Raw genomic sequence first — 24,984 nt, 5'->3', positions numbered from 1 at the left:
ACTATTATATAGCAACAGAGATGTCAATCATTCCTACACATTCATGTAGGAATCATTAGTAACCTTTGACAAAAGAATTTAACTGATCTTCTGATAATAAAACACAACAGAAGTATAATTAAAATAAAATGAAAAAAAGAGTTTAGCAATCTCTTTCAAGAGCAGTTTCAAAGAAAAAAATAGACACATTTATGAATAGTCAAATGATTTATACTTAAACCAGAAAAACATGCCACGTGCACCCAATGGAATAACCAGAAGAGACAAAAAGAATCTACAATTACAAGCAGTAGATGGAGGTAGTGGAAGGATGAAGTTAGGTAGTTTAGTAGATGGTATTTAGAGGATTGGAGAGCTGTAATTAGAAACACGGACAAGTATCTGCAACAATAATGTAGATGGTAGAAAATAGGAACATGAATTCAAGTGATGGGCAGATGCTGTGGTGAAATCAGTAAGAGTTTGTTGTTGTTGTTCTGTTGTTTTGTTTTGTTTTCTCTGAATTGGTTACATTTTTTTCAGTGAAAACTGGAGTGGGATTTGATAATGCAGATTAAGGAAACATGAAATTAAGAACTGGTAATATACACAGTGAAAAGACATATAGAAAAGAAAATATAAAGTTTTGGTGAAAGAATTAAGGCTTACACAGACCTGTGTTGATAAATTCAAAGCCAGTAACTACAACAGCATCACTGTGACTGGATCCCAAGTAAACCTCCTTTACTGCTTTTAGTGACATCCCTAGTGTATAAATTCATTCTATTTTGTTCATCTCATTTCTTCCTTCAAGAAAGGAATGGGATAGGAAAGTGAGTAACGTGCTACAGATGTCCAATATTGTTCAAAAGAAAATTCATAATTGATTTTTAAAATGAAACCTTTAGTAATATAGATCCCAACTTTGCTTTGCCCTTTTTGCATTACTTGGAGTTCTATGGAGGATAAAGGTTCATACTCGAAACTGACCTTGGGGCAGACTTTCATCTTCAGAGAGTGTATCTTCTAATTTGTAAACAAAGCACAGTAAAACATAAGATAAATTTCATGAGGTTCATATTGAAAATTACATGATACAATGTGGCTGAGCTGCATAATGAACACATTCACTGTATGTATATTCAAGCACTCAAAATAAAATTCAATATTGACTCCTAACCATTTGGAATGTTCATATAACTTAGTTCATGTGTATATATTTTTAAATAGAGACCAAGAATTTTTTCCCATATTCTCTACTTAATGCATACATGTTAATTAAGGACAAGATAGTATGCAACTTGGTCTTAATTTCTCATAAAATGTAGGTAGGGAGAGCACTGAATGTGCATTTTTAAAAGCTGGATTTTACATATCAATTGTATTAATATGTTTCTGGTATAAATGTCATGCTATTTTGCATAAAATAATGATTAAAGGATTATATTGTCCTGGAGCTTTGCTATTGCGATTTAAGGTAGAGCACCTTAAATTATCTCAGATAATCAATCCTATGAGGATCTTCTTATCAGTCATAGTGAAGTTGTCTCCACAGATATCCACATGTATCACTGCAGGCAAAGCACAAATTGAGGCAACAGAAAAATGTTCTAATTTCAATAGAAAAATGAAACAGATACTATCAATGCACTGCATTAACATATGATAGATACATTTGTATTGCTATATTTCCTCCTAAATTTATCACTACTGTGTATGATTTCCTGCTGTAAAATTGGACATAGATAATGTAAATAAAATTTCTTTTAGAATTACTTTCAATGTGCTATATTGCATCCAATTTAGAAGGCAATAATAAAATACTAAAAGTTGACATTCAAAGCCTAAATACAAATTTTCTCATATACATATCAATTACCACTCAGATGTTCACAGTTTTCTACAGGGAGAAATTTTATGCTTCTGAGAAAACTAATTATGATATACAATGAGAATTTCAAGGCACATGCCAATGTTTCCCAGGTCAATAAACTACATCTCAGTATCACAACTTAAATTATTTAACTGTGAAGTATAATTTTCCTACAGAGAAATAGCAATGTAAGTTGGCATTAAAGCAACCCAGCCTTCCCCAAAGACATTGTCATATGCACAGAAAACATCTGTCAACAGCAGAATAGAAAAAGAGATTCTGAAATCAAATATTTCTTCAAGTAGATTTTTAAAATAATGTCAGAACTAGTTTATCTTTCATTCTGTTAACTAAATCTAAAAATGGTAAAAATGGTATTTATTAAGCCATCTTTAGTTTTTAAATTATATATTTCTATGGGTAGTAAAAAGATGTACAAATTCTATCTACAATGAACAAGTTAAAGACCAAGTAGAAAAAAAATGAACCTTAAAATGATTTAAAATGGTATATTGTACAGTTATGCTGAGGTACTGTTCATAAATGTAGCATTCGGTTTAAAAAAGAGAAATACAAAATGAGAATATTAATTGGATTTCAAATCTATTTTACATATCTTTTCTACTTATCTTGGAAGGACTATAATTTTCATACCACTGGCAAAAAAATGCCAACAAAGCTAAAAATGATAGCTTCTAAAGTGATTTGTTCTATTTCTTGTGTCTATGAGCAGAATTATTATACCATCACACTCAATGTGGATTATAGTTAAAAGTTTCTCTTATGATTCATATGTATGCTTATAAAACCAGACAGACAAACTGCCACATATCTCTACTCCCTCAGACTTGAAGCATTAGAAGTTATAGCTTGGAGTCAAGGATGAGGTTCATCTCTTTGATACCAGCACTTGGGAGGTAAAAGGTTTACCTTGAGGAACAGTAATTCTCTACAGCTCTGCATCTATTAATTGCCTGCAGTGCTCCATCAAGATGTGGGGCACTGTAAGGTATTTTTTTAATATTTACATTGACATGTTAGTTTGTATCATCACTATTTGGTTTATTTGAGCAGCCATACCAGAAGTTCATATTTCATGGCTGTATTCTTTTGACATAAGTACAACACATTATTGGAGTTAGGTGGCTTTATCCTGTGGTGCATCAATTTTTTTTGCTCCCAGCTCGATGATATTTCTTGAACCTCATTTATAGGAAATTTAATGTACATTCATGAACTGGAACTATATAGCCCGAGATCAATTGTTCTCTGCATTTTAAGTAGTTGTGCATTTCTATAATTGTCTCAGTCAAAAATTAAAAAAAACAACTCTTGAATGAAGGCTAAAAGTTACACTAATTTATTGTTACAGGGGTAAGTATTTATAATGCAAGTTATACATTTTATTGGCTTAGGAAAGTGGCTGTAGTAGTTTCTCCTCTAAAATATATGTCATCACTAGTCATGGGTAGACAACTAGGTTCACAGTATCAGGCATGATTTTCATATTGTTGAGTGGGGCATAAATTCAATTAGACAGCAGTTGGTTAACATCAAGATTTTATGGCCACTCCTGCGCTTTTAAGAATCCTAGTGGTCGTTGTGGTTTATGGACATCACAGATGTTGTTTTGCTTTATTTGCAGCTTGCATAGAACCTTCTGGTACTATAAAAGCTAGTACTGAGGAATGCGGTTTTAGGTCTGTTCCAGCTAAAATTCTCCGGGCCTGTATTGAACTTATGCAGTTTCATTGGCAGCACGGACTTGCCTTCAATTTCTAAGAAGCAAGCAAAGGAATAATAGTAGCCTACATAGTTTGGGAAGTCTCTTGAACCATTTGACAAAAAGGGACTTAGAACCTCTACAAAATTTTATAAAAGCCTCCACAGTGTTATTCACAGAAATGCATTAATATATTAAAATTCATATGGAACCACAGAAGAGTTAAGATATCCAAAACAATGATGAACAAAAAAAGTACTGGAGTGATGGCCCTTTCAGATTTCAAGATGTATTAAAGAGCTAAGTAATAAAACCAAAAGAGCCCATTGTTTGCCCTATGCTTGTCAACTCCCGTTAAAACACACAACTGTTATTTTAACGGAAATAAGTAGATGTACATTTTTTATACAAGTTGAATATTATAAAAACATCAGGTTAAAAACCTGAATAATTTTTGATACTTTGATAATGTGATAAAATTTTAGAAGCATGTTAAGGTACAAATATTGCACAGTAATTGCCAGAATAGAACTATGATACCTCAAGAAATAAAGGTAATATTGAAATAAGAGTATCATAGAAAATTAAAAAGCACTTGCAGCAAGCTGAAAGATTAGCAAGCTGAAAATCCATAATACAGAATAGCTAATAAGATTTGTGTAGCTAGTCATCTGTGATATGATAGATATCCTTAATGTATAAAGAAATTGAAAAAGACTGACAATAAAGCAATCAACATTTTGCCAAGTGATCTGATGCATACATGTCAAAAGTACGATTGGTCAGTAAATATTTGTAAAATGGCTCATAATCCTTAGCTAGAAGCAAAATTGAAATTAAACTTTCACTGAGATTCTACATCATACTAAGAATCTTTCTTTCTTGCCTTCACATATGAAGCATTCCCTTCTACTAGGAGGATTTGGAAAAGTTGGAATAATTTGGAAGGAGCGTATATTAGTATGGAATTCATAGAAAACTTCATACAGATGTTCTTCAAAAAATTAAAAATATATAAAATTGTGAGACAAATGATGCCTGCAAAACTGAGCCTCATATACCACATTTTTATTGTGGCATTTTCACAAAAGCCAAGACGTGGGATTATCTCGTCATGTATAAACAGTGTAATGGGTTAAGAAGCATGGTAATTATACAAAACATAGTTTTGCCTAGAAATAAGAAGTTGAGGTCATGACAATTGCAGTTGAAATCATTTGAAAAATTTCAAAACTGCATAATTGGTGAAAATCACTATCCCTGACCTCAAGCTCTACTACAAGCAATAGTGATTAAAAACTGCATGGTATTGGTACAGAGACACACAGGTTGATCAATGGAACAGAAGTGATGACCCCGAAATAAAACCACCTACTTAGGCATAGTTGATCTTTGACAAAGTAGACGAAATATACATTGGAAAAGCCAAGTATCTTCAATAAACGGTGCTGGTCTAACTGGCTATCTGTATGCAGAAAAATTTAAATAGACTCATGTGTGTCACCATGAAAAAAGTTCAAGTCCAAGTGGATCAAAGATTTCAACATGAAACCAGATACACTGACTCTAGTAAAAGAGAAAGTGGGAAAGAGCTTTGAACTCAATCCCACAGGGGAAAATTTCCTAAACAAAACTCCAATGGTTCATACTCTAAGAATTAATAAATGGGGCCTCATGAAACTGAAAAGCTTCTGTAAGGCAAAGGACATAGTCAATAAGAAAAATAGGCAACTGTCAGTTTGTCGATTTAAAATTTTTCAAATTTAGAAATAGAGATTATCACATTAAATGTAATCAGCCAAACATAAAGAAAATTTGCATATGGTTAAGTTGTTAGTTGAAATTATGGGAAATATAAACAAGAGACAAACCAATAAGGAAGGCAGAAGGTATCTTAGGGGAAATGAGGAAAAGGGTGGGAAAGAAGATTGAAATCGGGACAGGAAGGTAAATAAAGTGTCATGTACGGCAACCTCACAGTGAAAAACATTAACGTCATCAAATAATTGTAATAGAAAAACAAACACCTTTAGACCTAGAAAATGATGTATAAAGATATAAATAAAAAGTGAATCACATAATAAATTGTGGCTATGTATAGAAAAATGACAATATCTAGGTCCTACACTACTAGGTTGTAGTTATTAAAAAACCTATTCTATAATAGAAAATTATGTACTTCTTCATTTTCATGTGTTTGCATTTATATATTAACAAACTGTTAACATATATAAATATTAGAGTACCGAGTTGGATACTTGACATTTCCTGAACTCAAAATTTACCACTGTGCTATAGAAATCAAAACAAGGTGATGCAGGCGTAAAACTAGACCACAGGAAAGAGGCTTTTGTTTCATAAAATACTTGGAGTCCTGAATTCTAACTGCAAAGTGTCTTTGGCAATAGAGGGCCACTCATAAATCCAGAGAGCTAACAAAGGGGCAGGATAAGTGTAGTTACCACAGCTCATCAAAGTGACTATCAAAGAAACTGAAGTTGGGGCCAATGCAGATATGAATGGATGAAGAGGATCCCACCCCCCAGCAGATACATCTGTAGCTCATGCAGAGAAAGAGAATTAGCATGTCCCAGAGATGAGTTCCCTAATTGGTTGTCCAGCTTAGAATGATTACTTCTGAGTCCTCGTACATACAAACAATAAAAATAGGACCTGCAAACTTATTTATATGTATTGCACATACACATATCAGTATACATGAAAATAATCTATCTATCCTGTGCTGTGTGTCTGTGTAACACTAATTAAAAAATACCTATCACCTTGAAGTATGGAGGATCAGGAGAAAAGTTTGAGGTAAAAATGATATAATTTTCCTTCAATTAAAACCATATTCCCACCACCTACAGTTAGAAAGTATGCAGAGATAGGAAGGGTGCTGGTGACCAAGAACCGGTACAATGTGATTTAATCATTTTTATTTTATTGTATTGTATTGTATTTTGAAAAAGAGTATTCTGTAGTGCACACTTGATTTCATTTGGTAGCTGAAGGCACTCTTGAAGTGTCAATCTGTCTTCCTCAAGATCCCATGTGCTAGAGTGATTAATGGGAGCAACTGTGTGTGTGTGCGCGCACACACACACACACACACACACACACACACACACACACACACACACACACAATTCCGCAAGTGGATACGAATTCTGAATACTGCCTATCCCACAATGGAAATATACCTATAGGGAAGCAAGACCTCTTCTTTCCTCCTCTCCTCTTGTGCATGTACCAGAGGTCTTTAAACTTAATCATAAAAGGCATAACAAGAAAATTCAACAGAAAAGAAATACATCATCATTTTCATTCATTAATTAAATCTTTACTTGATTGTATTTTTCCATGAAAAGGAATGAAGATATACCACAATAAATAAGAGCAGTGACCTTACTCCCTTTCAGAGATATTAGACTTGACTAGTCTTCTTGGTTGTAGCTGCCACCTTTGCCCACCCAATCACTCTCTCACACAACCCAAAGCATGTACAGCAAGTAATGTGATTAAGAATGAGAATGATATACTATCCACTGAAGCCCAAAATGCTTCTTGTCTGATATTGACTGTGTTGGAGCCTTTTTTAAAAATCAAGGTGTGATCCACTGTCCACCTTTGCCTCACATAGCTTAGCTCCTCCTCCTGCTGAAAGATGTGGAAGCCACCTCTCTTGCTACTGCCAAACACATGATTCTGTATTAACATCCCCAGGAAAGTCATCTTTGGGCAATACTGGATTCGTGTTGCTGTTTCTGTTCTGATAACACTTCGTACCTTTGTAGATGAATATTCATATAAAAACCACCTCTAAGGTTTCTTTGAATATGCTTTTAACAATAAACAAGAAATTGTCAAATTATAAGAAAAGGGAGGATGTGTTGTAGGAGTGGAAGATTATAATTAATATTTTAATGAGGCAATTTCATGTAAGACAAAATTATCCAGCAATGTTTACTTTATACAGTTTACCTTGGATTTGTATCCATTTCTGCTGTTCAAATAGCTTTTGGTTTCCTCCCTGCATGAAAGGTATACTAAACTGTCATATTTGAAATGTCTGCACTATGTTTAGGTGAATGAAGAGGAAAAATGAATTTTACCTGAGCCTACTTTTCTGTCAGTTATGCTCTGGTAAAACTTACTTTGGTCATAATGTTGAATCTTTGGGAATAGCATGTTCTGACCTCTCCTTTAAACTCACTACTACTGAACTATGATTGAAGAACACATAAGATGATTTTATGTTTCATATGTTTTATATTAGTCATTAAAGCATTACCAGCAAGTCAAAAACTGGCTTATGAACGGGGGCATTGGAACAGTAGTTAAATATAAGTGAGGTGATGCAGCATGCTCCGTGACAACAGTGGTACTAAAATGTGTTCCCACCACAGGCATAAACAGGTTTATACTACTACTTCATTTGAAAGAAGGCTCCTAGCGTAATAGAATTACTATCACCAAGGTGAAACACAGAGAGAGGTGAGCAAAGAGAAGGGAAGGGTGAGCTTATACATTGAGTAATGAAATTAATTCCACACATGAGCACATATGCCAAAGTATTAGAGAAGTCATTACTATTGTCACAGAAAAAAACCCGCCAGCATATGAGAGTTACAGTAATTCTCAAATTAAAAAGAAAAGATGTGGAAGAGAGATCAGAAATCCAATTAATATTCTCATTTTCTTTTCTCCTTTGTGCAGCTACAGCTACACTTATCATATTTTAATTGATGGAAAAGGCAATCTATAAGAATAGACAGGCGCTCCTGAGATTAAGCACACAAAAATATATACTATGGCTTATTTCTGTTTTAGGTAGTAAATAAACTCTTTATCCTTTGAGAACAACTTACTCAAAATTTGTATGCAATGAGTCTTCTTTGGCTAATGCCAGTCTGCTACAGACTTTTTCTGTTTTTAGCTTGCAAGCATGCATACATAAAAAGAAGTCATTTGGTCTGGTATATAAATAATTGAAATAAATTCCCTATTTTCTGATTGTGCCCATGAACTACATTTAAATGCCAACTACATTATAACCTTCAAATGGCTCAATACCAGGACTTGAGAGTGCTGTTAATTTCTGCATTCAAGTAAATGCACAGATCTCTGCGATTTTATTTCAATTGCTTGCAGCATTTTAAATATTCACTCAATAATAACTGTTAACTTCTTACTCGAAAGTAATTACAAGGCAGAGAAAAAGAAGTGGATAGCTTAAAAGTTTTCTTGAATCCAAAACAATAGCTAGGGGGCCTAAAAGAACTGCAAAGAGTAATAGTAATCTAGAGACTTGAAAACAGTTTACATACGTATATCATTAAGAACTTAAGGGAACTGTATTCATCAGTGTTTCCAATAATGTATGTTCATAAAATATCGTAATTAGATTTTATACAAATAATTTTGTCATTGCTCAACAGCCCCAGTCTTATTATTTAGTTTTTCTGAAGGCTACCTGTATTAGTTAAACAACATGCTTGCTGGTTGGCTGAGTGACTGATTAGTTGGTCCAAGCAGTGAAAGGAATCTGTGCCTTGGCAGAAGAATGAGTTGCTAAGAAGCAGGAGTGAGGCATGGAGTCAGGTCTTAAAACTGCATGATTTGGCTGCATGCTTAAAGAACAATTTCCTCACTGTTCACTCGGGCAGTTTTGTGCAGAGTAGAATGGAACTCTGTTCTGAGCACACGGATTACCGTCAGAGTCAGATTGATTCTTCTACTTCCAGAAAAGCTAGTGACACATGTAATATTGGACTCTGAATTGACTTAAGAGTCCAAGCTTTCATTCTTATGCAAATTTAATGTATATGAAACTTTTGGTCATTCTATGGATTATTAAAATATGGCATAAAATACCTTCAAAGTATGTGCAACTTGTTCAAACAAGCTCTTTATAAAAGAGGCTTCCGTTCTCTAGTGACTACTCTTGCTCATTTCTTTCATTTGTTGAAGTTACAGAGAGCAGCCGATCAAAACCGTGCACTCAGCATCACTAAAGAGCTTTCTTTATCCACCCTACTTATCCAAATATAACAGAAAAATGGATTAAAAATGAACAAAATGACATCTATTCATTTACTCTTTAGATACAAAAGTGTTTATTTACTAGACTTATGAAATATAAGCAATATACATTAAAATCAGTTTAACCATTTTCAACATTCTAGGATGAAATTAGGATCTCTCTCTCTCTCTCTCTCTCTCTCTCTCTCTCTCTCTCGTGTGTGTGTGTGTGTGTGTATGTGTGTATGTGTGTGTGTGTGTGTGTGTGTCTACCTGTCTGGAGGCAGATGTCCATCTCAGACAACATTTCTTTGCATCTTCCCATTTAGCTTTTGAGAAGGGGTCTCCCACTGGAACTTGAGTCTCTATAATTAGGCTAAGCTAGTGAGTCTTTACAGAGTCCCATGAATGCACATGTCTCTATCTACCTTTGGGGATTTGCCTATCTTTCTTACCCAGAATTAGGATTGAACAAGCCATTTCTAGCCTTTCAGATAGGTCCTTGGGATAGAATTTTAGCCCTTGTCCTTAAAGCCAAGCACTTCATTTAATGAGACATCTCCACAATCTCCATCTGTAAATACGTTTTAGATTGGCATTCAATTTGAACATTATTAGGATTATTTTAAATAACTTTAAAAATTTATTATAAACAGTTTATTGTAACATAATAGATACATGAAGAAATTTACTAGGTGATTTATTTCTAAGTAGTACCTCAAATTCTTCACAAACACAAGTGAAAGTGAATATTTCAGTCAAATATATCAGTATATAAATTTTCTGAATATACATGAGTAATAATTTATTATTCTTGTGACTATTTATTAATTTGTTACTAGTATGAAAATCTGTCTTTTATACATGCTTTTTCTACTTCCATTCTTTATTTTTGAAGAAATAAAAATAAGAGATAAGCATACCAAAAAGGAATTTTATAGCTGAAGTAATTCCTAGTTTTTGAATATGATACAATCATACAAAAATTGACCTTTGACTGATGGAAACTAAAACAATTTTCTAGATAAAATGAACACAGTCATTTCATGAATTTTAGATACAAGTTTGGAACCTTGACTTGTGGTAAGAATTCATATTTAATTATTCCCTAATAGTGGTCGATGGAGTCATTCAGGAACACATGTGTCCATCTCTGAGTATTTTCACACACAATGGTTTATCTAGAGTCTTCTGAAGACATCTTATGTCCATTACTAATAACACAAACTGTGAGGTAAGTAAATATCACAACTAAAATTTATATACTTCACTAATATCATCTCATAGGATATTTCTCAACTCTCAGGTTTTCACGTAATAATAACCATGTAAATATGGTACTTTATATGCCTTTCTGATAAATCATTTAACCTTTCCATTTATGCTTGTTCCATTTTCCACACTTTAGACTTTATCAAATATTCATAGCTCAAAAACATCTTAAATGTAGAATTTGCTGCTGTTTTTGTTTGGTTTTGTTGCCTTTCCTTTTCACCAACAAACATATTTCTCTTCTCCTCTTACAAGTATAGATCTGTTACAAAATTCAGTTCATTTTATGACAGCCAGAAGTAACAATTTTAAAAACATAAGCAAATGTCTAACATTTATACATTTTCACACTACGGCTTCTAAAACTAAGAAATACATGCAATACTGTGACACAATAATAGATGGCATGGAAGATGCACAAAATCATTTTGAAACTGATTCACATAGAGCCTTGAAATGCAAACATCTAAATACTTATAAACAAATGAATACACTTAGAAATATAGTCTATAAATTTGAAATTTATAATCAATGCATCTAATACTCAATATCGATTTTCTGAGCAACAAAAGCATGAATATCCCATAATTATGTGTGACTTTCTTCCTGCTCCAGAGCATTATGGACACACTATATGCCTCTATATCCAAATATGCCTGGGATTTTATGGCTTGATCTACACTCTTGTCAAACCTGAGATCCTTCAGGTTTATCCTTCCAAATGATAGTATTATAGGATATATTGCTATGGCAAAGTGATGAGTTTGTTTAAAGACACATTCCAGACCATGTAGTATGATATGAGGAGCCACTCACTTATTCACAAAATGAATCTAGTGTTAATCATCAATCCTAAAATCTTAGTAAGGCTTAGGTTTTATTCAGACTATTTTAAGAAAAGAAAAGAATACACAAATAGTAAATATAGTGTCATTATCATCACCTATCAATTAAACAGCCAATTTTTAGTTAAAAAACATCACTTCCATTAATAATGTCATTACATAAAGAATATGACTGAGGAGCAAAAAATAAATACAATTAAATAAAAAAGAATCCCGTTCTATTTACAAGGAATCATGAACTGCTATGAATTTGGAAATGTGACAGCTTTCTAAAATCTATGAATATATATTTTGTAAATGTTGAGAGTGTTTTTACAAAGACTGTAAGGTAATAAAACCAGCACTAAATATTCTGATTTTTACTACATGTATTTAAGTATGTTTACCTATTAAAGCATCTTACAGTCATTTACAAACATGATGAAATTTCCAAATTAATTTTTACAAAGTATTACTTCTAAGGGAATATAACTTCTATTGTTGATTACTGAATAAGCATTTAAAATAACAGTATGAATTTCTAAAGACATAATAAATATTTTATACAGTAAAAGGAATTGGATGCAGGGACTCAATAATTCTAGATAAGAGATTTACCACCAGTTATAACTGTGCCCAGTATTAATAATTTTAAAGGGTCAAATAAGTATGCAATAAATTGGCTAATTTCATTCTGGTATGTAATTTTTTTCCAAATGAAGTTTGTGATGTATTCTAAAAAGATTTATATAGAAATAATTCATGAAATATCATGTTTGGTATTCAGAAAGAGAATAAAACAAAGACGACCTTATGGATAAAACCAATTAGGACTTTGGAATCTTCAATGCCTTTTCAAGTATGTATTTAGATTATCTGAAAGGAAAATAATTCATATTTATCAGCATGCATAACTAAAGTCAGTTATTTCATTTCATAAGATGCTAGAACCAGTTTGATATAAGATTCATATAGTTAGAAGAGAAACTGTGAAATATGGAGTTCAATAACACACAAGTTTCACTGCACAGGTAAACTTACCCTTCTAATCTCACATCTGGCAGACTTCGGTTAAGAGCAATCAAGTCACTGGCCATGAGGTTAAACTGATTGATTTTAAACAACTCTTTCATTTTCTCTTGATCATCTTTTGGAATGAGCACAGCCTTTCCCATTTCTCCTGGACCTTCTTGGTTTCTTGAAATGACAGCTGTAAGAAAAATAGAGGTATAAATATATAGATATATAATGAACAGAGTAAGCTCAGATATTAAATAAAATTCTATTGTGTATTAATATTCAATAATATAATATTCTAAACTATCTTTTTACAAACTGTGTGTTACACAAGGAATTCTGTATGAACATAGTAAATATTATCTAATATGTTACTAATATTTAAAAATGAAGCAACATAATGAACTGACACTTGAACATTTTTATCATGTTTGCAACATATGTAACAGAGATAGGTGAACTTGAGGAATAAGAAAGCCAAAATGCCTTTTAAAGATATTCCAAGATTATATTATCTCCAAATCCAATTAAAAGTTGATGTTTCATATAACTTTATAATTAGGTATTTATAATAGCTAGGGAGATTGATAATTCTCTGCCAAAGCACTTTTAAATGGCTTAAAAGGAGTTTCACAAAAGTGAAATATAATTTCAAGTGTCAAGATAACTTGATGTTTCACACTTGGAAACTCTACAAAAATATCACAGGTTGACAGTTCATTAGTAGAACTAAGGATTTGAGATGCACACAATTCTCTTGACATTTATTCCAGTTAATCAGTATACTAAAACTTTTACTATTCTAAAATACATACCTAGATATATAGATGATAGATAGATAGATAGATAGATAGATAGATAGATAGATAGATAGATAGATAGATAGATAATGGATGGATAGATTGATTGTAGATGGATGAGAGAGATAGGTAGATAGATAGACAGGGATAGACAGATATAAATGATATGTAGGTATGTTTAAACAACAATAAAGCTAGATTTAAGATGATGTTAACTTACCTTAAAGATTCTGCTCACCATTGATATCATTATACTAAAATAAATTAGACTCTGACCAGGAAAACAGGAAGCCTAACTGAAGATCATCATCTCCTGCTTCTCTCCTCCAAACCCCTGCTTTGTAGCAGATGACTTGTTGCAGCTTCCTACCCTCAACCTCCCTTTTCTAGTGGATCACTCAGACATTTCTATCCAAAATGCTTTCCCACCACTCATTTTTTTTTTTCTTTTTTTTTTTTTTCGGGCTGGGGACCGAACCCAGGACCTTTGCTTGCTAGGCAAGCACTCTACCCTGAGCTAAATCCCCCCCCCACCACTCATTTTTAATACAAGATATCCACTCCAACAGGTATTCTCTGGGAACCCACAGGCTACTCTAACCAGGAAATCATGTCACCTGCCCACCATATTCCACCATTACTTCCTGTAAATCTAATTCTCAAGTCTCATTTTAATTCTACTGAAGACCAACTCTGCTCCCCCATTCTTCATTACCATATCTAGTGAGCCAGGCCTATCTCCCTTACCAACCTTTCTCCCCACTTACATTGTTATCACCCTCATTCTCTGTGATTATACCATTCAACCTGCCAGAAAAGCAAGTAGACCAGAGTAGGAAAATTTCAGATCTTCTATCTCCCTCCTTCCCTCTAAATCCAATCACCCAATGTCATAGGATCTTAAGAGATTACATGTTGTGGCCCTTCCTCGTTCTATAGTCTTTTTCTCTAGGACTAAGCCAAACCTGGTGGAACAGCTCGCTTACTTCCCACCTGTGGACCCCTTACCCACTCCTAGGCCAAGCACATTCCTAAGTGTCAGCCCTTAAAACCTAGAACTTAATTTTATCCAGCACTCCTCATGGCCACAACATCCAAAATCCACTAGAAAACACACAACCACCACAAACTCTTCTCTTAGGTCAAGAGATAAAAGAAACAAAGAACCCAAGAAAGACAAACCAAATATCAGCATCTAGAATCACAGTCTCCCCAAATACAAAGCCTAGATGCTCGCAATCTACAACAGTCAGGACACATGTCCTATAAGCACAAAGCAAACCTATTATAGTATAGGCTCTCAGAATGAAAGCACAGAAGCAGCAGAAGACAAAGTCCTTAAAATAGTCTTTGTATTATAATAGATGTCCTTAAAAGGAAAGTAGTAACTCTCTTAAAGGGAATTCTATGAAAATACAACCATTGCAATGGAATGAATAAAATAGTTCATGATTTGAAAGTAGAAATAGAATCAATAAAAAAAAACCCCAATTTGGGAAATCTGAAAATGAAAATTTTAGGAACACAAACATGCATCTCAGAGGCAAATCACACCACCAGAATACAAAAGGTAGAAAAAAGAATTGCAGACATTGAAGTCACAACAGAAGAAACAAATATATAGGAAAAAAAGAAAAAAGTTATATCTGAAAATGTCCTGCCATAAAACATCCAGGAAATCTGGGACACTATAGAAAGATCAATTCTATAATATAAGAATAATAGGAATAGAGGAATGAGAAAAAACCCAAGTTGGAGGCAGAGAAAATATCTTTTTAAAAAGTCACAGAAAGAAACTTCCCTAATTTAAAGGAGATGCTTATGAAGGTATAAAGTGTACAGACACCAAATAGATTTGACTGAAAGAGAAAGACCTCTTAGTATATAATAATCAAAACATTAATGATAAGAACAATGAAAGAATATTAAAAGCTGAAAGGGGGAATAACCAAGTAATATATGAAAACTGACCCTTAGCCTGACACCTGACTTCTCATTGATGACCCAGAAAGTCAGTAGGACCTGGATGGGTATTCTCCAGACTCTAACAGACCACAGACACCAGTCAAGACTACACAACTGCTATAACCAGCAACACTTCCAATCACCATACATGGAAAATATTCTAGGATAAACCAAATTTAAGCAATATCTACTAATCCAGCCACACAGAAAGTACTAGAGGGAATACGTAATCATACAGAGGTTAACCACATCCAACAAAACAGAAGGAATAAATAATCTTTGAGCAGCAAGTCAAAAGAGGCCTCTCACACCCCCCCACAATACAGTAATTTTCACAATTAAAACATATAGACTATCCCCTTTGCCTCCTTCAGTTCTTTCAACTCATCCACTGGGATCCCCAGGCTCAGTTTGACTGTTGGCTCTAAATATCTGCATCCGTATTAGTTGGGTGCTGACAGAAATTCTCAGGGGACAACAATACCAGGCTCCTGTCAGCAAGTGCTTCTTGGCATCAGCAATAGTGTTGACATGTGGGGATCCATGGCTGGCTATATATGTAGCAGAGGACAGTCTTATCTGGGATCAATCAGAGGGAAAGTCCTTGGTCCTATGGAGTCTTTTTTTTTTTTTTGGTTCTTTTTTTTCGGAGCTGGGGACCGAACCCAGGGCCTTGCGCTTCCTAGGGAAGCGCTCTACCACTGAGCTAAATCCCCAGCCCCGGTCCTATGGAGTCTTGATGCCCCATTATAGTGGGGTGATAGTTTGGTGAGGCAGGAGTGGGTGAGTGGGTGGAGGAGCACCCTAATGGAGGCAAAGGGGATGGGGAATTGGATTTGGGGAGTTTGTAGAGGGGAAATCTGGAAGAAGAAAATAATTTGAAATGCAAATGAATAAAAAATGATTAAAAAATCATATAGTCTAACAGTATGGAAGGAAAAAAAGAACCCATTTTTCTGCCACATTCAAGAAACACACTTCAACATCAAGGATAGACATTAACTTAGAGTAAAGAATGAAAAAGATACTCCAAGTGAATGGGTGAAGAATCAAGCAAACACAGATATTTTAACATCAGACAATATAGACTTAAAACCAAAGCTAATCAGAACAAATAATACTCATCCAAGGAAATATTCTCCAAGAGAGCATTACAATTATTGCCAAATATGTTCCAAATGTACGCACACTAAAGTTCACAAAAGAAACATCATTATAGCTTAAATCAATTACTGACTCTCACACATGGACAGTGGAGACTCCAATACTCCAATCACACTAATGACTGGTCAATAGAATGAAATCTAAACTGATGAATGCTGGGACTATGCTATATGCTGTGAACCAAATAAACTTAACAATCATTTGGAACAGAATATGCCACCCATAAACATGTACCTCCACCTCAGCACCTCAGTTAACTTTCTCTAACATTGACAATATAGGTTACCACAAAGCAAGTCTCCAATTTGTGTTGCCCATATACTCACTGGACCATGGTAAAAAAAAAATCCCTGTAGACATATGTTCCCTATGGAACAGAGTTGTTCCCTACCTCAAATCTCTCAGAAGCCTTCAACTGTGAAGAGCTACACATCAGGATCCTTTTCACATTTGGGGGGGTTGTCTGTTAGAGGACATTTTTAAATTTTATTTTTTTCTATTCTTTTAGTGAATATTTTCTCTAATCACATTTCAAATCTTTCCCAATTTTCCCTCTGGAATCCTATCCCATCTTCTGAACCCCTGCTTCTATGAGGGTGCTCCACCACCTACCCACCCACTCCCTCCTGTCTCCCTGCCCTCACATTCTCCTACACTGGGGTATCAAGCATTCATAGGACTCCTTCTCCTCACATTGATGCTCCACAAGGATATCCTCTGCTACATATACTGCTAGAGGCATTGGTCACTCCATGTGTACTCTTTGGTTGGTGGTTTAGTCCCTGTGAGCTATGGGGGTTCTGCTTGGTTGGCATTGTTGTTTTTCTATGAGGTTGCAAGCACCTTCAGATCCTTTAGTCCTTTTTCTAACTCTTCTATTGGGGACCATGTCCTCAGTCCAATGTTGTCTGCAAACATCCGCCTCTGTATTTGCTATGCGCTGGCAGAGACCTCTCAGGTCAGTCTCTGGATGGCCTTTCCTTCAGTCTCTACTCACATTTTTTAAGCCTTCTCTTCCATGAATTACTGTTTCTTTCTTTTGGGATATGGGTGAAGCAGGGTAAGCAAGAGAGGTTGTTGCAAAAACCTGTCTCTCTCCTGAACTGTGAGTCTGCAGTCATCTAATAAGATTGCAAAACAACTTCTCATGCCATTTACAGTCAGGAGCAGCATAGATCATGGACTTTCATATGGTTTCTGGTGTCAGCATAGATCTACAACCTCAGCATGGTCTCTGATGTCAGTGCAAATTACGGATATCAACATGGCCCTAGGCTACAGCACTGACCCTAAACACCATCATGACACTCCATTGTAGTGAAAGCCGTTAACAAGGCCTCCAGGAATGTATCTACAGGGAGCAGCACAAACCAAAGACAGGGTCTTCAGTGGTAACATGGACCACGGAAATCAACAGAACCTCCTGAGGGAACATCCACATGTCCACCAGTGGTAGGTAACATGGGGCCAAAGGCCCTGGATTCAGCAGGACCACAGACATCACCTTGGTTCTCAGAAATCAGGATAGACTTCATGGGTCAATATGGTCTGAGGCTGCACATAGGCCACCCACATCAACAGGACCCCCCAACCACGACATCAACAAAACCTCTAGAGGAAGTACAGACCACAGCAATCCACCTAACCTCCAGCAGAAGTAGGTTTCAAATACATAGACATGGCCTCCACCATCAGCATAAACCATGGACCTTAGCTATTAACAGAATCTGGGGTAACAAAACATACCACACATATTAGCATGTCCCATATCTGTAACAAGGATCAGGTATTGGGCTTGGATTTCACAGTTGGGCTTTTCCATGGCAGCTGGTAGGGTTAAGGCAGAGGTGGAGACCACTCTGATGGTGTCCTCTCTCATTCAGGCACCAAGTTCAACATCGCTGGTACAGGTCCTCACCTGTGGCCTAGTATTGGATACCTTGAACCAGGAGCTATTGGGAGACTTGACCACATCTTTGACTCTAGACCACAAGGATCCATGTGTCATTATTGTAATTGTTCTTTTGTTTATTGTAGTCGTTGTTTAACACACACACACACACACACACACACACACACACATATATATATATATATCTTATATGTCATATAAAATACACACATAATAATTATATAATATATTATATATTATGATTTTCTTGGGATATATTATACATATTATAAATAAATAAAAATATATAGTTGAAGACCTGGAGTTGCAAACTGTTGTAAGCTACTATGTGAGTGCTAGGATGAATCATGGTTAAGATCAGACAGTTCTCTTAACCACTAATCTCCTGCCCCATAAAGCATAATTTCAATAACAGAAGCAAGAGAAAGCTTACAAGCTCAATGGAAATTGAATAATTCACTAATGAAATAAAAAGGATCGAGACAGAGATAAATGACTATCTAAAATAGAAAAATATTTTTATTTCAAAGGAAATGTTAAATGACTTTTTAAGTTTTCATTGGAGTTTGAAGTAACATAATCCAAGTATGAACTTCACAAATAGTCTAACTTTTTGCTGTAACATTGATACCAAACATAAACGGATATTTTCTGATTAAAAAGTATAACAATTTGAAACAATATACCATAAAAATTTTGCAAAACAAAATGTTAGCATGTTCTTTAAGTTGATAAAGCAATTCTGGAATAACACGTTTTAATTCGATATTTTATTTATTTAAATTTCAAATGTTATCCCTTTTCCTAATTCCCCTCTGGAAACCTCCTATCCCATCCCCCCTGCCCCTACTTCTATGAGGGTTCTCCCCTAACCACCCACTCCCACCCCATAACCCTGGCATTTCCCTACACTGAGATATCAAGCATTTACAGGACCAAGGGTCTCTCCTCTTATTGATTCCCGAAAAGGCCATCCTCTGCTACATATGTGGATGGAGCCATGAATTATTTCATGTATACCCTGGTTGGTGGTTCAGTCCCTGGGAATGCTTGGGGGATGGCAGGTCTGATAAGTTGATATTGCTGTTCTTACTACAGGATTGCAAACTCCTTTAGCTCCTTCAGTCCTTTCTCTAACTCCTCCATTGATATTCCCATGCTCAGTCCAACTGTTGGCTGTGAGCATCCATATCTGTATTTGTCAGGCTCTGTGAGAGCCTCTCAGGAGATGTCAGCTATATGAGACTCCTGTCAGCAAGCACTTTTTGACATCCACAATAATGTCTGGGTTTGGTGTTTCTATATGGAATGGATCCCTGGGTGGGGTGGTCACTGGATGGCCTTACCTTTGTCCACACTTTGTCTCCGTATTTCCTTTACATAGGAGCAATTCTGTGTTAAAAATTTGGAGATCCACGTGTATCCCCATCCCCAAACCAGGGACCTAGCCTAACCTCTGGATATGTTCCCTTCAGGTTCTCCCTCCCCTTTGTTGGGCATTTCGCCTAATCTCAACCCTGTTGGATCCTGGGAGCCTTCTGCTTTCTTGGCATCTGGGACTTGCTGGTGGCTACTCCCAGTTCCCCACCCCCCATTTCTACACACCTCTGTTCAAATTTATGGCCCTCTGTGTATCATCCCTGTCTCCTCCAGTACCTGATCATGCTGCCATTTCTCCCCCTCCCTCTCCTTTCTTTCTACCAATCTCTCCCACCCTCTACCTCCTGTGAGTATTTTGTTCCCCCTTCTAAGAAGGACTGACACATCCACTTTGGTCTTCCCTCTTTTGCGCTTCATATGGTCTGTGAATTGTATCTTGGGAATTCCTAGATTTTGGGCTAATAGCCACTTCTGGTGGTCCCTCAGAAAATTGGACATAGTACTACCTGAGGATCTAGTTATAACATTCCTGCATGTTCCACTATGGTCATAGCAGCCTTATTTATAATAGCCAGAAGCTGGAAAGAACACAGATATTTTTCAACAGAGGAATGAATACAGAAAATGTGGTACATCTACACAGTGGAGTACCATTCAGTTATTAAAAACAATGACTTCATGAAATTCTTAGGCAAATGGAATGAACTAGAAAATATCATCTTGAGTGATGTAACCCAGTTACAAAAGAACACACATGGTATGCACTCACTTATAAGTGGATTAATATTTTAATAGAATATGGTTTGTAGGGGAGAAAAAACTTTTATCCTCTCAGGTAATGCATACAGGCAAAGAATTTAACATACACATGACAGTTTAACAAGAGAAAGCACATGTTTCTTTATATGACTACACTAAAATATGAAGATAGAGACAGGTTTGTACAACTTTCTATGGGTGGTATGGTTATATAGCAGGACAAAGCAGCATGGATAAGGAAATCAATATTATGGGAAGAGATGAGATGATATACCTAGGGTCAGGAAATTGAACAGAGGTGTGTAGCAATGGGGGATGTGAAACTGGTGGTAGTCACCAGAAAGTCACAGATGCCAGGAAAGCAAGAGGCTCTTAGGATCCAACAGGGTTGAGATTAGCTAAAATGTCCAACAAGGGGAAGTAGACCCTGTAGAGACCATATTCAGAGGTCAGGCAAGGCCCCCGGGTTGAGGATGGGGACACACACTCATCTTCAAATCTTTAATACAAAATTGATCCTGTGTAAAGAAAATATGGGGACAATTTGTGGAGCAGACACTAAAGGAAAGGCCATCCAGAGGCTGCCTCACCTGAGGATCCATCCCATATACAGTCACCAAACCCAGACACTATTGTCCATGTGAAGAAGGGCATGCTGACAAGAGACTGATATAGCTGTCTCCTGAGAAGCTCTGCCAGAGACTGACAAATACAATTGCATATGCTCACAGGCAACCATTGGACTGAGAGTGAGGTCCCCAATGGAAGAGTTAGAGAAAGGACTGAAGGAACTAACAGGGTTTGCAATCACATAGGAAGAACAACAATATCAACCTAAAACCCTCCACCCCACCAAGAGTTTCCAGGGCCTAAACCACCAATCCAAAAGTACACATGAAACAATCCATGACTCCAGCCACATATGTAGCAGAGGATACCCTTGTTGGTAATCAGTAGGAGAGGACCTTGATGCCACAGTATAGGAGAATACCAGGGTGGTGATGTAGGAGTGGTTGGGTGGTTGGGGTAGCACCCTCATAGAAGCAGGGGGAGGGGTTGGGATAGAAGGTTTGTGAAGGGGAAACTAATAAAAGGGATAACATTTAAATGTAAATTAATATAGCCAATAAAAAATAAAATAAAAAATGAAGTAAATCATAGACCAGTGGCTAGAAAACAAACAGAATCTCAGCAAACTTAAACCTTTGAACTAGTATTGACTATGGTTTTCTTGTTAATAGAGACTTTTCTTCTTAGTACAGTGAGGAGAGCCCATTTCTGACACGCCATTTTATGGCCTCTTTTATTATGTAAAATTTAGCATTAGAGGTCAGAGAGAGCCTCTTCTAAGTGTTGTTTATTAAGAGTCTACAGATCAAAATAATCAATATGCCAAAGTGGTATATTTTGAAGAGATATACTCTGAACCTCTGCATTCCCTCTAACTGTGACAAAAATCTATTATTCTACAAAGAAAAATGTCATTGTACATATGAATCTTTTGTGGTTAAATAATGGACGAGGTTAAATTTTTCTTGTGTAGGGAAAGCAAGGTCTCAACTATGATATTATGTGGTGAGCATCAAGTTAGAGTATATATTTGTTATTTGTAACATATTCAGAGAGAGGATGATTTCCTTTTAGCATTATATGGTTCATATTTTCATCATGTTACAGTGCCTGAAAACAAGAAAATTAAAATAATCATAAACAGTGTCCTTAATCCTAGACCACTAGGCACACATGGTTATTTTACTTAGACATCTCAGTGTCTTGGTGGAGAAGATAGCAGCTTATTTTTTAATCAAAATTTGCATCTCCTTTACAAAATTAAATGTGTTTTACTTCATCAAAGCTAATAAATGTATTTGATATTTCAAGAATCATATGCATATACATATATTATATATATAATATATATATATATATTCTTGTTATTGTTTCTCACCTTTCCAAAGGGAAAAAGGAAAAAGAAAACAATTGTAAGTAATTATAATGTGGATTCAGCATTTTTTTCTTCTCTATCTGTATTTTACCTGAAGGAATTCATCTTGTAAGTGGAGCAAAAAAGAGAGGTATTTCTTTAAATAGCAAAAATATGATGTGGAAAAGACTAAGCAATTTTGCTATGTGGCTTATTTTTGACATGCTATACTTTTAAATAGTAACTGTTAGTTTTCTTACCTATTGATTCCTTTCTTCTTTATCACATAAGACTACCACATACCACAAAATACAATTCCACACAGCCAAGGAAAAAGTCAAAATGAATTGTCATAAAATATTTATCCTTCCCATCTCCCCTAATAGCTACCACAGTCATCATGCCAAGGCATCAGATTTGGAGAGAAGGCAGTTAAATATCCTCTCCAGTTGCTCTATCATTGGTTTATATGTGGACAGAAATGCTCTCATTGAAAGACTGGTTTAGATTACAAAAAGTAATTAATATGTATACTACATTTTATCTTCTGCTCATTCTATGGAAAATCATTAAAAATGATTAACACTTAATTCAACATTATGAAAGTACCCTAGGGTTATTATGAGTGCATAATTATTTTATGAGCATATTCATTTTTGAGCATTGTCATTTTATTTAACATGGAAATTACCTTTAAGTTAGAAAGGTAGTTGGTTTAATCTCTACATTCCCATAAAGAACAAACAAAATATAAGGAAAGTAATTTACCAATATATCAAATTAATCAACACATACTAATAGTATTATTGCTCTTGCAACTTGATTATGGACATCTGTTTTTCTTTATTCAGAATTCTATCATAAATAATGACTGACGATAGATAGTGTACAGTAAAATATAATAACAGTTGTCTTAAGGTAGTAGCTTTACTCTGTGAAAGAACTCATCAATATGTGATACATATTCATGAACAAAATACTAAACGAAAAGGAAAACATTATCCCCTATGTCATACTTTCGAAATATGGTATTAAAAATTGACCCATCAAAAACAGCATTGTCAAGTGTACTGCTTGTGGTTTCTGTGCTTTGGAAATATTTATTCTCTTTAGCAAAACTAAATAAATGAGTGAGTTAAGCTCACTTTTGAGTGGTCGTATTCATGAAACTTTATGGGCATTCCTTCTTACAGGAAATTTATCCACAGGAAATCATTCACTAATCATAGATTCAAATAATCAGAAGATGGACATATATAAGCAATTACATTCCTGCATTGTTTCTAGGGAAAGGATCTAATGTGGAATAAAACTCTATTTTTCCAATTATAATCATCCTTACAAAGCATTTCACACATCCATTAATGTCACACCACTGGCACAATAAGAGAGTGCCTGGCACATGCTACCATCACAAATGTTTCCTGGAATCAATTGGCCAAACTCTTAAGTGTTCACTAATGTAATAAAATAATGATGAAACATGAAATCATTTCCTTCTGCATTAAGAATAAACTTCCTCATTCAAATGCCCTAATCATGTAATGGTCATAGTTACAGATTTAATTTCAATTTAGATGGAAATCTTCTCATAACTCTACTTCTGGGTGACTAGATAAAATACTGCACAAGGAAACAAATCCTTTGTAAGGGAAAACACCAGTTTTAATCACAAATGTTATAAAAAGCCTCTTTCATAAGTATATTTCCAGCAGAACAGTGGTGACTCTTATAGCTCTCCATATATAAGATTCATTGACTTAACAAAAAGTTACTTTCAGCAAAAAAAGCACTACATTTATCAGTCACATCTAGTATATAGTAGATACATTTATTTAAATATATTCTGAATGAGGCATTCCTTTTATTATGAAGGTGAATAAATTATCAGATCTGACTCATATTGACTAATATTTGTCATAGATAAGTTAATTCAAGTGATATTTCATGGCTTATTATGAGTTCATGTAGGAAATAAAAAATACTTGACAAAAACTTCATTTAAAATGAATAAATTAGGGCTTCACTACTTGCCCTCCCCCCAGTAGCTGATCACATTCCCCTTTTCCCTTGCCCCTCATGCTTTCCTCATACACCCGGTCCCCTCTCTCCCTCTGCCTTCTGCTTTCTCCCCACCACCAAGTGGAATTGAAGCATCCTCACTTGGGCCCTTTAACTTATTATCTTTGTGTTTTGTGGGTTGTGTCCTGGGTATTCTGTGCTTTTCTTGGGGCTTATATCCACTCATTAGTGAGTACATACCATACATGCCTTTTTGCGTCTGAGATACCTCACTTAGGTTGATATTTTCTAGTGTCATCCATTTGCCTGCAATCTTATGATGTCCTCATTCTTAATAGCTGAATAC

The 24,984-nt window shown here is 35.3% G+C and overlaps 1 protein-coding gene across 1 annotated transcript in view; it reads right to left on the bottom strand.

Annotated features, from left to right (window-relative positions):
* Galnt13 (polypeptide N-acetylgalactosaminyltransferase 13) overlaps positions 1 to 24,984 on the bottom strand; it is a 629,326-nt gene that overhangs the window by 355,598 nt on the left and 248,744 nt on the right. Inside the window, exon 4 of the mRNA XM_032903304.1 lies at positions 12,737 to 12,905. Within this exon, the coding sequence (XP_032759195.1) occupies positions 12,737 to 12,905 (169 nt within the window). The remainder of the gene's footprint in view (positions 1 to 12,736; positions 12,906 to 24,984) is intronic.

Source organism: Rattus rattus, chromosome 5 (assembly GCF_011064425.1).
Source record: "Rattus rattus isolate New Zealand chromosome 5, Rrattus_CSIRO_v1, whole genome shotgun sequence".
Lineage (NCBI taxonomy): Eukaryota > Metazoa > Chordata > Mammalia > Rodentia > Muridae > Rattus > Rattus rattus.
The sequence above is the reverse complement of the archived record's forward strand: the minus strand, read 5'-3'. Positions and strand labels throughout refer to the sequence as shown.